Source organism: Hirundo rustica, chromosome 13, assembly GCF_015227805.2.
Source record: "Hirundo rustica isolate bHirRus1 chromosome 13, bHirRus1.pri.v3, whole genome shotgun sequence".
Classification (NCBI taxonomy): domain Eukaryota; kingdom Metazoa; phylum Chordata; class Aves; order Passeriformes; family Hirundinidae; genus Hirundo; species Hirundo rustica.
This window is the reverse complement of record NC_053462.1, coordinates 17,234,411-17,247,173: the sequence shown is the minus strand read 5'-3', so window position 1 is coordinate 17,247,173 and position 12,763 is coordinate 17,234,411. Positions and strand designations below refer to the sequence as shown.

Here is a 12,763-nt window from a genome sequence, read left to right as displayed (position 1 = left end):
TTTATCTCTTATGCTTGGCTTCCTTGATAATATTTATATTTTCATGGAATTTGTGCCTTTCTGCTGACACGGTTACAGCTGTTGTGAAAGTTAGGCAGAGACCCATTAAGCAGCAAATAACAAACTCAACCAAATTTTTAAAATAATTCTTTATCTCCTCAAGGGAAAATCCAGTACTTGGTCATCTTCAACAGAGCACTGGTCCCTCTAAGGGAGGGTTTCTTCACTTCAGCTAAAATTACTGACCATGATGCCACTATTTTCTGTAATTGTCACTTACGAGCCGATGCAGAAGTGAGAATTGTTGGGTGTGGAGCATCAAAGGAATTGTCTTTCAGTGTCATCAAGCAAATACTCATATTTTATGTTTTCTGTGGATGGATAAAGATAGATGCTCCAAGAAACTCCCAGTAATGTACTCAACCAATGTTTGCAGCATTGTCTTACGTGCAAGTGTTACAAATTGTTGAGGTTTATTTTCGTATTGTTGTTAAACCAGTGCTCCCAGCTCCAAGGATCAACAAGGCTCTTTTTATTTTTTTTTTGTAATCCTATTTTATTTCTGTGCTGTTGGAAATGGATTAAGAAACTCTCTGATTTGGTTGGATTGTTAAATTTCCTATTGTTGCAGCCAGAATATTGTGTGAATTAGTTTCCTGCATTTTCAGACAGTGGGCACACAAGCGTGTTTGGGTGAATTGGCAGTGCTGTAGGTAGAGAGGAAAATGTGATTTTTGCCTTTGCAAATGTATTGGAGCAAACTTGGTGGAAGTTCCTTATATATGCAGTTATATTTGACTTTTCTGGTGTTTCTGGTTAACAGAAAAGGGATTTTAGCAAGTATGGACAAGTTGACGTTAAATCAAGGGAAAGGAAAAAAAAGCCTTCTCACCAAAGATAATTTAAAGATAAAACGAGTAGGATTTTCCATAAAGAATGTGTCACAACCAAACTGTGAGCAGCAGCTAATCACATCTCTGTGCCCTTGGATAGGAGAAGATTCTTAATTCTTGTCCAGGAGGCTTATTGATCCACGGTGTGGTCAGTGTCTAAATGGAATACAGCCAAGGGTTTGTAAGGGGGCATAACTGTGGTGTTCCTGGCCCTCAGTGGTTGAGAATGTGAGGGAAATTGGTTGGAAGGCAGTTCCCAGGTAATGGTTTTCCTGGAGCCTTTTTTCTGAAGGCAGAGTGGATCCACAGCAGAGCGTGTTCCTTCCCTTCACTGACTTTATCCTTCCAGTATTGCTCCTGAAGTCCTCTCTTCACCCACTTCATCCAAGTCTTCTTCCTCCTTATTATTTAAAGCCTGGATTCTCAAAGTTTGTAAATTGTCTTTCTGGCTAAAGTTCATGGGAATCAAGTTCTGAAACAGTAATGTCAAAAGATTTAAGTGATTTGAAGGTTTCAAGCTGTGTGTTCAAATTTTCCTCAATTGATCCTGCAGTGGCATTCATGGATGATAAATATTATTGCCTTAATGGTTGCTGCATTCAAAATCAGGTATTTAGTCCTTATTTATGACCCATGGCATTACTAATTAATTAGTAATTAGCCTCTCCTTAGTGAACCTCTCCCTTTAAGGATCTGGATTATGAATCAGGTCATACTAGGAAGAAACATTTTGAGGTAAAAGCTTTTTGAGAGGTTTTTTCAGACTTTTTCATTTCTTTTATGTAAGGGAAAGCTGGCATATTAGGAGAAGCTGGAAATTCCTGTGAAAAGAAGGATCTTAGCTTTTCAACTACAGATTGCAAGCTTTTGAGTTTCGATGTTGTGACATGTGACTTGGAATGATCCGTTTTCAGGCTTTTGTTGATTCTTGAGGAGCAGAACGTACAAGAATGTAATGGTTTTTTTACTTTAATCTTTAAGGAATTCCTGATGGCAAGGAGCTGATGGTGAAGAGAGAATTTGGAGTGCGAATGATTTGTTAGATCAAATGGATTCCTATTCTTCCATGCATACATATGACTGAGATTTGATTAACACTCTGCTATTGAGATAATCAATTAGCAAAAATAGTTAGGTACTAACAGACAGAATATTTAGAACATTTATTTTTGGCTCCCCAGATTAATTCCAGGATTTTTTTTTTTAAATGAAGGGAAACAAAAGAAACCTTTAGGGGTTTTGGGGATGGTTTTGGTGTTTCGTTTTTTTTCCTCCTCCATCTGCAGGTGCCACCACACACAACAGCTCTGAGTTTGGATGTTTAAGATTTAATACAGTCTCAAAGATTTGCCAGGAGGGTTTTTTTCTAGTGAGAAAGTTTACTAATACTATAAATCCTCTTGTGTAACTGCTTGGAACCTCAGCTGAAAGCTCACACCCACTCTGTGGATTCACTGTAATTTATTATATGAATTCAGTTGGCTGGAAAAGAAAGAGGGATGTTTTGTGACATTTGCTGAAAGAAGTGAATTTTTCTTACTCTGTTGTAATACTTTTTTTACAGAGAACTTGTACGTAATTCCTGGTGATACGTAAAATAATTGAGTCAAATACATGTCTCCATTATCTAGTTATATTTAGTTATATTATTGTATTTAGTTATATTTTTTTTGTCCAATGAATGAGTAGATATTATGCTGCAAGTAAGGAATAGCAGCACTTAAACTGTTCTATTTTTATTTTCTCAGTGAGACGTGCAGACTAAGGTGTTTTTTGGTTTGATTTTATTTTTTTGCGGTATTCAAATTTAAGACTCCTGAAGGAGAAGCACTCTGGAGGTGCAGAGCTAATTGTAAGGTCAGTGGGCACTTTGATCAAGGGGGTATGATATAGCTTGTTATTTACCATGGAATATCTTTAATCTTGTAATAGTATCTTATGTAGGTGGTTCCAGCCTAACAAATGCACCTAAAAAAAATGATGTAAAAATGTGTTGTTGTTTGTTTGTTTGTTTGTTTTGGTTTTTTTTTTTTTTTTTTTTTTTTTTTTTTTTTTTTTGAGCAGTCCCATATTTGCTCCAGTCAAACAAACTTATTTTTTTGCCATTTGCCCTAACAGTGAAGAAATTGTGGTTTTAGGCATAAGAAAGATGTTGCTGCCAATTACCTCTTCCATTCCTGGCCCAGTATTGGCCAAGTGATGTATGAATCAGCTTGCTCTAGGCTTTCCTAATTGGCAGAGGGTTCCTAAATCTTGTGCTTGGTTCTCAGCAGTGGCTGGTTCAGATGTGGGAAAGTTTGGAGATCATTTAAAGCAGCAGCCAAGCCATAATCTTTTCTGAAATACCCTTTCATGTTCTCTGGTGCATCAGGTGATTGAATACTGCTCCCGGTTTTATGGAAGGACCAAAGACTTTCGCAATAGCTGCAAGATAGAATACCTAAAATGAAAGAAATGCTCCATGAGGAAACCCATGCTTTTCTCATGAGGGGAAATAAATGAAGAGGTTTCAAATATTGCCTGAGTCACATCTTCTTTCATGGCAGGCTTATAGATTCAGATGAAGTTTCAATATGCTCAAAAGGCATTGTGGGAAGGAAGGGCTGCAGGAGGGAACTTCTCCACTGTTATTTCCATAGACGCCTTCTGTGGTTTAAGGAGTCTTGGAGCCCCAAAGCACTGATGGCTGGGGACCTTACCAGTTACTATTTTGTGTTTCTTCCATTCTTGTGCTCTTCCATAGCCATCTGCTCCTGGCTTCCTTCTGGCAGAGTGCTGGCTGAGATGGAGCTTTGGCTCAGCTCTGACAAGTCTGGTCCCATTTCCTGGGTTTCTGTTTGCTGACTGCAAGCAGGAAGAAAAGGCTAATAAAAGGTTCTCTGCTCCTGGCTCCTCTGTGAGGTTCTCTTCTCCATTTGCAACAACATTAATGTGTCCACCAGAATGCAAAGTAATGCCAACACTTCTGAAGGCTGTTACTTGAAACTGGAGAGAGCTGCTGAGGAATGACTTTCAGCTTGATTCCTCAGTCATGGAATTAGAAAAGAAATTAAACAATCAGATAGGTTAAATAAAAATGACATGTTTCTATGGTATCTCTAACCAAACACACGCTCAGTGTGTGCTCTCTTCTGCTTTAGGAATTTCAAAAATTCCATTTTAGATCTTCTGAGGAACTGGAACACTTGTAAAACATTCAGTGGATTGAGGCTGGAAGTACTGCTGAGAGTGGTCAATAGGAGCAGAGACCTTTCTCTAACTTCTTTCAAACCCCCACAGTTCATCTAAAACCTGTCAGAGTGAAGTGATGTTTTTGGTGCTCCCTTTTCTGCACCCTCAGCAGGCTCAGCATCCTCCTCTGTGTGTGTGTGTAGCAATATACGGTGAGACAAATTCTCATCGTGCAACAAAACCCACGTGACTTCAAACATTTCTTCATTTGCTGTGTTGAAACCAGCAGGGAAGGCGCTGGCATTGCTGCTGCCGAGTTTCACGGAGTGATGTGGATGACATCAGGATTGCCTTCAGTCAGAAATCTTGAAGTGCAGCTTTGCTGGGTGGGTCTCAGAAGAATTTGAAAGGGTTCTGGAGATAGGGCGTGTTTACCTCGGTCAGAGTAGTGAGTGTGATGCCTCTTCCCTGCTAATGTGCTTCTGGTCTCTTTGACTGCAACATCAGAAAGGTAAGAGTTCCTTTTTCTGCCTTTTTTCCTGCCCTGGTAATGTTTTGTTGGATTTTTCTTCCACTCCTCCATCAGCCTGTGCTCTGAATTGTCAGCATGTGCTGGTCTCTAACACTGTTCCATAAGGGAAGAGGAGAGTAACTCTTACGAGTAGTCTTCAGATAAAGAATGGAATGACATTAATGAGATTTTCTATTTTGCCACTAAGTATTCCAGCCTATGAGAGCTGCTTTCTATTAAAGGAAAAAGGAAAAAAGACAATACAGGTTACAGTAATAGCTTTGCCTTGCTACTTCTTGTGCCATTATCCTGTTAAGTGCTTGTAAGAGCACTTCTTTCTGAACTGGAAGGGAGGAAATTTTCTTAACAGGAATAAATGTTAACTAATGATATAGACATGATTATATAAGAGAAAAAAAAAAAAAAAAACCTCCTTAAATTTGAATAGCTTGGAAAAGCCACTTCTAATTTTTTTAATGTAAAATGCTAAGGAAAAAAAGAAGTCCTTTAAGAATTTCAGTTTAACAGAAGTTTGGTGGGTTTTTTATAAGACTTTTGAAGCTCTGAAGAAGCTTGTGCTGTAATTAATACACCTAAACAAGATGCCGGAAAGGATTATTTCATAATAACACCACAACATTCAGATGGAAGAGCCCCAGCGATGTTGTTGCAATGTATCTCTATTTTTCACTACCTTCCCAGCTCAGCTCTTCAGCTGGTTGCTACCAGTGATGAGGAGGCTGTGCTTTAGCTGAGAATTTCCCTTGCATTTGTTAGGACATGAAAAGGATGTCAGAGTGGCTGAAATAATGAAAGACCAGTTCCGTTCTGGCTCCTCCTCCAGTTTTCTTTGTGGGTGGGGAATGTCTGGGCAGGCTGAACTGCACAGGAGGGAGCTGGGAACGGGGATGCACAGCAGACTTGGTTCTCTGCTCTTGGTGTTGTGGAGATCATCAATAGACGGCCAAGTGTGAGCCCCTGGTTCACACCATGGCTGAAGATTCTGTTTCAGGGAGCTGCAGAGTTCTCCAGAGTTGCAAATGCACCAAACCTGTCCCTTTCCTGCCTTCCAAGGGCTAATTTAAAACCTTGAGTCATTCACTGAAGGTGGAAAAGCCAAAAGCCTCTCCACCCTCAGGTCTCCTCTCTGGTTCTCGCTGTTCTGCTGCCTCCACATGTCCTGTGCTCCCTCTGCTTGTCCTGGCCTCTGTGTACCCTGTGCTGCTCAATTCTTCTCTGCCCTTAACTCTCACCTGAAAAAAGTGACACAACTCTGGTAACATCTCCATTATGCAGCTTAGCATTTGAAGTTAGACTCTTAAGTTTGTATTTCACACAAAGTTTTAGTAAGCTGCAAAAAAATAATTCTTTTTGCATCTTTCCCCAATGGTAAAAAAAAAAGGAGGAAAATTCTCATAACTTAAAAGGTTTTTCTTTACATTTTGATAGGCATTACTATGTTCACAAAGCAACAAATTTTGTTCCTTTAGGTTTGTTCAAACTTTTTGTGAATTAAACCTCCAGCTTGGATAGGGTTAGGTTTTTGCCTACTACTTTTTTTATCTCAAGATTATTGCAGTTACTTGAGTTATTTCATAACTCTTTATTCCACTCTGTTCATGTTATGGATTTTTAAAGCTTAAAAGTGGACATAGTTTTCACTGTAACTGTACAGTGAGAGAACTGTATTTCACTTTCTTCAGCAGCCTGCCATCACCTAAAACCATTTTAGCGGCTCAAAAATGACTTACCTTTAAGTAGAGGGAGACCATGGTGACTTTCACCCAGAAAATGAATTATTTCAAAGAAGTCTAGTTCCCTTTTTTATGGTTTGGTTTTTTTTTTTCCTGTCTCAGAGAACAGGGGGAAAAATAAAAACTCACTTGCCACCTTAATTGAGATTTATTCAAAGTGCTATTTTTGCTTGCTCAATATGGTACCCAAGTTACAAGGTAATGTGAAAGAACAGTAAAAGAAGTAAAATGCTGTAATTGCCCTGTAACGAGGCACTTAGTGTTTACAGTTGAGATTTGTACAAGCCAGGGAGTAAATGTGAAGTTAAAGGTCTCACAGCAATCTTAATTTGGCTGTTTGAATTCAGTATTTCGGGGATTCGTTGTAAGAAACGCTGAGTGCAGCAGCTCCTTTATTCCGTGCTGCTGCTGTGTGTGGGCTGGCAGAGGTGACAGTCAGCCCTGCCTCAGGTTGTGGAGAATTCAACTGGGATCGTGTTTTCCCACTTGCACAGACAAGATAAGACAGGATGCAGAGAGGTGGCAGCATCAATCCAGCATCCTTCCTTCAGTCCTTTCCTCCGCAAACCACAGTTCAGAGTGCAGGACCCAGCTCTGTCCAGCTGTTTCACGGTGGTAGAAGCAGTTGGGATTCTTCACACAATGTCAAAAAAAAAAGAAGTTCTGTTTGTAGCAGAACACAAAATTGGCAGCTGGAAGGTGTGTGATAACTCCTGGCAATATTGCTGAGTCTTAAGCAAAACCAAAGCCTGTGATATGGTGGATCTGATCTTTAGTTTCTCTTTTAAACCACTTCTATTTCATGTTGAGGGTGAACAGCCTGGAACAGCTTTGTTATCTGGTTTGATATCTGAGGCTTGATTTTTCCCAACAGTCACTGCACCAGCTTTACCAGTTCTGCCAAATTATGAGGGGAGTTGGAGAATTATGTTCCTCCTGCTTTTTGCTGATTTCAGTCTTTCCCTGTTACACCTCTGGAGCCTCGCTGAGGAGGCTAAGGGGATGCTTAGGGGAATATAGGTTACATTCTCTTGCATGTTTGTGTTGTTAATCCATTGGGTTTTGTAATTTATTCAGTAAATAAGGATAGGAAATCCTCCCAAATACATCCTGCAAACCTGGATATTGCCTTCTCTTAGTCCTGGCTTTGGAAATGCAGTTTTTGCAAGCGAGAGCTTTTGTGCGGAGAATACAATCAAAGCTTTGGCTCAGGTTTTTTTTTTATTAATTCCTCAGACTGCAGCAGCCAGAAATTCCACTTCAAAGCAGCTCCTGAATTTGTTTTGCAAAATGCAGCCACATATCTTTTGTCAAACCCAAATTTGCCCCCCCTTTTTTTTTCCCCTTTGCTTAATAACATTAAAAATATGAGGGCTTTTTCTATTGAATATATCCAGGATCCAAGAAACAGCGCTTTGAAAGAAACTTCACATTGGTACTTCCCAGCTGTGTGGGCTTTCCTTTAATTATAAAGGATGCAGTTCCTGAAGTAATCATTCCTGATTTTCCAGTTTTGCACTAGCCCATTAAAACTAGATTAAGCTACCGAGGTGATCCTTCCGTAGCAAAGAGGCGATTTGATTTCTTTACTGAAAGTCTTTAATTCCCGAGATACAGAGGAACTTCAGTTTTTAAAAAATCTTTATTTTTGACTGACTTTTCGCCCCTTTCAGAGCAATGATTCCAGTTTTTTTTTCAATGCAAATGCTCCTGGCAGTGCTGGATGGGGATCTGGGAAGAGGCAGAGGTTTTTCACCCTAGGCTGGGCAGAATGAGTCACTCGCTGTTGGATTTCTCACTCCTTGCTTGGTGCTGCCACAGGCTGTGAGGAGCACCTCTGAGCTCAGCACTCAGCAATAGGAGGTTTAGGCTGGGTAGGGTTTAAAGATTTTTGTTAGAGCTCCCAAATTAGGCCAAGCTTGACCTTTCACTGAAAGCAGCGTTTGCAGGGGAGGAAAACAACTTGTGACGGTGCAAGTAAAAAACCATCCACTTCTGAAATCCAGTGCCTTCAGCCTGGTCCCAGCTCTGGGACTGGTGGCCACGGCTGCCCCCTTGCTCCTGCTTGGGCCAGTGCTTGTAAGGAATTCTTCACCTCCCAGGTGCTCCTGGAGCCTCGTGATGAGAGCTGAAGGGAGGCAGGAAAGCAGCCCAACTATTTCACTGTTATGAAGATGGAAATCTTCAGTATTTCCCAGGGAATGGCCTGATTTGCTGCAGTGAAAACATCCAGTTTAAGGGTAGTGAAACTTAAGAATAGGCTGCAGACAGATTTGGAATCTCATCATTGGTTTGGTCAGAATCACTTGGGCAGTGTCCATCAGGGATGGTCTAAACCCGTGGGCCAGGCCAGTCCTGTACAAATTCAGGAATTACAGAAGGAAGAGTTTCAGAGAGCCCACCTTTTGATGAATCTGTTTAGTGCTTGTGAGGAAAGATTTCCCCTGAAATATGTGAACTCTGGATCAGACCTCAAAGCTCAGAGTTCCCTTATATTTTAAGATTAAGCATGTGCTTATGAGCTTAGTCTAATAGTGCTCTATTAACTAGTTTAAGAGGTGTAATCATATGGTGAAGCATCCATGTGAGGAAAAAACCCATCAATTAGTGAGATCCCAGGAATCCAATGAGAAAATAGGCACTACTGGGCTTTTCTAAGCTTGAAATGTTTTGGGTGTCTGTTCAGTCCCAGCCCATCTCACCACAAGGCAGCTGTGAGTGTTCCTTCCACTGTGCTGTAACAGACTGGCCTGGTTTTATTACAGTTTGTGATAGCTTGCAGTGCACAGTCTAGTTAAAAAATATAGATATATTAGGAAGCAGAACTGCGTAACAAGGCTCTCCCCTGGTCTTCTATTGTCTGCAAGCCTTTCTGCCTGACCCAAAATGTCATGTTTCAAAGCCCTGCTTCATTAGGGTGGCGCCTGCAAGCTGCTGTTTAGGGTCTGTGAGCAGCCCCAGCATAAATCCTCACTTCCAGGAGTTTATAATTCAGCAGTAAAACATTGCTCTAGGCTGAAACTTGGCATATAAAGTCTCAGTGCGGGAACAATTGTGAATTCTCCCTCCTTTATTTTTGCCTTTGCTTGTACACACACGATTCATTCAGGAGGTTTTTACTGTCCCCTTCCTGCATTTAAAAAGATTAAATGGCTGGGTTATTAATAGTTCAATTCTGACTACTGTGCTTGGCCAATAAATGGATCTGCAGTGCTGTTAACCAGCTCTGTCTGATGGGTACAGGTCACTGCTTCACAAACCTGCTCCAAGCTTAGTGGAAACAGCCCAGTGTGGACCAGCAATGGGTGTTTTGGCTGTTAATTAACGTGGGCTCCAGTGTTAATTAAAGCTGTGTCCGGGTCTGGAATGCCGGTGGGATGCTCTAGGCATGGTGTCCTGAGCCAGCTGCAGGCACAACTAAAATCCTGTGTTCCTTGCTCAGATATGGAAGAACAGGACAAGGCCTGAAGTGTTGCCTGACCTTGGCATGGTTTGATCTTAATCTCGTGATCCTGTACAGAGATATCGCTGGGAGATGTTCTGATGAGATAAAGATTTGGTTGAAATAGTCTTCCCAGCTCAACTGTTTCCTCATCAAAGCCATGTTTCAATGAAATCAGTTATTTCCCCATCGTTTTCCTGGTTTACAGAAAATTTTAGCATGGAAAAAAGTAATTCAAATTTACTATTCCTAGAAATCATGGGAAAACTGTGTGTTTCAGCCTTATGGAAAATATTATAGTAACTTCTATGTTTCTTCAATGTTAGGATATTTTTATAGGATATATAACATGTTTGTGCTGTAAAGTCCTTACAAATAAATGAGAGAGAACAGCAATTTCTAAATATATAATGTAGACCACAAAAGTTAAAAAGGAGGCTTTTACAAGAATGAAATACTTTAGTCAAAGTGATTTTTTTTTTTTTTTTTTCCCCCTTCCAGAACTGATTTTAGACATTTGTTCCTGATCTAGGTTTTGGTCGCAGTTAAATAATTATTTCCCACAATTCCCAGAATAAGCTTGCTATGCACTATATTTTTTCCCCACTTGTTCTTCTGCACAGGTGTTTGCAAATTCAGGGTATATATCCATTAGCATATTAAACAGCAGTAATTCATCAGTGAAATGTCCTCATTACTATGGAATTGAGGCACTCCCTGGACTTTCTCATCTCTTTTCTACTCTTCCTCCCACTTATATTTAATTTATAAAGGTAGCCTCAGGAAGATCTGTTCTCATTAGTATTAATATGATAGATAATTAGTGTTGCAGGAGATTTGACCAGGTCCTAAGCAGTGCAATGTGAGTGACTGAAAGGAGGCAGCAGGTACTTCCCTGTGCAGAGTTCAAAGGCCCTGTATTGCTTTATATCAGGTCAAAATTTGGCTTTATTATTTTATCTTCTGCTGGGTTATAATCCCACCTCCTTGCTCTAAACCAAGAGGGTTTTAATTTCCTGTAGGATTTTTTTTTTCCCCCTGAGAGCACTGACTTTACTGGCTTTACATAACAAGGCTCAATATGGATTTTTTTCAGGCATTTTCTCTTTAATACATGAGGAATAAATGAAATTCTCTCTTTATTTACTCAGCATGGCATACATACTAAAGACACTCAACAGCTGGTTCTGGTGGGAGAATATCTGGATGCCCATCAACTGCACGTGGGCAGATTTTGTAGACCGTGATGGACTCGTCTTTCCCAAACCACATCAGCTGTATGCCACGATCCCATATGCTTTTGTATTGCTGGTCATCCGATTCTTCAGTGAAAGGTAAGAAACAGAAATGCAACTTGATGCTAACGTTAATCCTCATGAATGCCGAAAATGAGACATCTGTAGATCGATGTCATGTTTTATAAAGGAAGATTATTTGGGGGTTTACTAGAAAGATCTCGTACAGATAACGTAGTAGGTGAAAAATTGGGAAATATTTTCATTATTAGGTACATTCAGCTGTGGCCTAATCTTCAATCCAGAAGGAAAATATTTTTCTCCAGTTTTTCTAGAACGTTTGGATACCTCTGATTATCTCCTTTCACTAGAGATACAATTCATTCAAACCATTTGGGTTTCCTTTTTCTCCTTCAATGGAAGGATAAAGAGATTTGTCCTCTCAACCAAACCTCTCATTTGGAACTGCACCAGAACATTCGTGTGAGGCTCATAGATCCCAGGTGTCTCTCTGTGGCCAAGCTAAGCAGACTGGAGAGATTTCAAAGTTTCATGTGAACATTTTATGCAGATCTAGTAAAGCTGGTTCCTTTTCTTCCCCCTTGCTTTGGCACCAGAAAATGGATTGTTTCTGCAGCTGGAATCTTAGGGGACAGGCAGAGGTTGACCCTACAATCCTGTTAAGATTTCCAGTGTTTTGACTTATTTATTTGTACCTTTTTTTGCTGTGCTTTCTTTTCCTTTTCCTCTACAAAATGCGATGAGTAGGTTTTTATAATTATTTCAGGACATAATGAGGAAATTTGGAATGTCGTAAGTTGGACAGACTTAAACCAGAAGCAGATAAGATCACTCATGCTGGAAATCAAAAGTAATTTGGATCATATGTTCATAACCATTCCCAGTGTCTCCCAAGCAAGTGTTTGCCTGAGTGGTGTTGGGAAGGACTGCTGAGGGTGATCAGCCCACACATCTGGCTGCAGTGAGCCTGAGCAAAGCTGACCACTGCTCTGAGTAATGAGGAATCGATGGCTGAGGGCAGCAGAAGGGAGGAGGGGGCTCTTCTGGACACCCCGCCCAAGCAGGAGGGCAGGGCTTTGGTTGGAAAAGGGAAGGGAGAGAGAATCCATCAGTCTCAGGGCATGGCTGTGTGCCACAGGCTGGATCCAGCGTGGGTGGGGGTGGCCCAGTGAAGAAGGTGCCCAGTGACTTTGCCGCAGGGAGGAAGTTGCCCAGTAACAATCCCTGCGCTCTCGTGGGGAGAGCTTTTGGTCTCCCTTCACTCAATTTCAACACCCCCTGATGGGCACAAAAGTCAGGATGTTTCCTTGAGTTTTGTAGCATTTCATGGCCACAAACTGGAGTCCTTGGGATTTGTTGTATAACTGCTGATAAGCTGTTGTTCCCTCTTGGGATTGGATAGAGGGAGATCCCTTTTTCCCAGTGCCCTGGCACATTCTTTGGCAGGTTAAATTTATCAGATTTGTCTTCTTCATATTCTGGCATTAGAACAGCCAAGGTCTTGTAACTGGTTTGTATTTCTAAAGCTTTTCCTTTCCTGATGTGTCTTTTCAGATATGTTGCTATACCTCTAGCAAAAGCCTTGGGTATAAAGAATGTAAGACGTGTGAAGCCACAGCCTAATCCTGTGTTAGAGAGTTATTTCCGGGAGTGCTCAAGACATCCGTCCCAAGTAAGGATTCTCATTCTTCCAAACTCATTTTGCTTTTGGAAAATCCCACTCTTACTGTTTCAAT

At 40.8% G+C, this 12,763-nt stretch overlaps 1 protein-coding gene across 2 annotated transcripts in view; it reads left to right on the top strand.

The window, feature by feature from the left end:
* The window catches only part of CERS3 (ceramide synthase 3), a 43,109-nt gene that overhangs the window by 3,234 nt on the left and 27,112 nt on the right, over positions 1–12,763 (top strand). Inside the window, exons 2-3 of one of the 2 annotated variants that reach the window (XM_040077433.2) lie at positions 10,923–11,105; positions 12,582–12,699. In XM_040077433.2, the coding sequence (XP_039933367.1) occupies positions 10,924–11,105; positions 12,582–12,699 (300 nt within the window). In that variant the 5' untranslated portion in view covers position 10,923. Of the gene's footprint in view, positions 1–10,896; positions 11,106–12,581; positions 12,700–12,763 lie in introns of those variants that run through there. The other variant, XM_040077432.2, reaches the window with a different exon arrangement.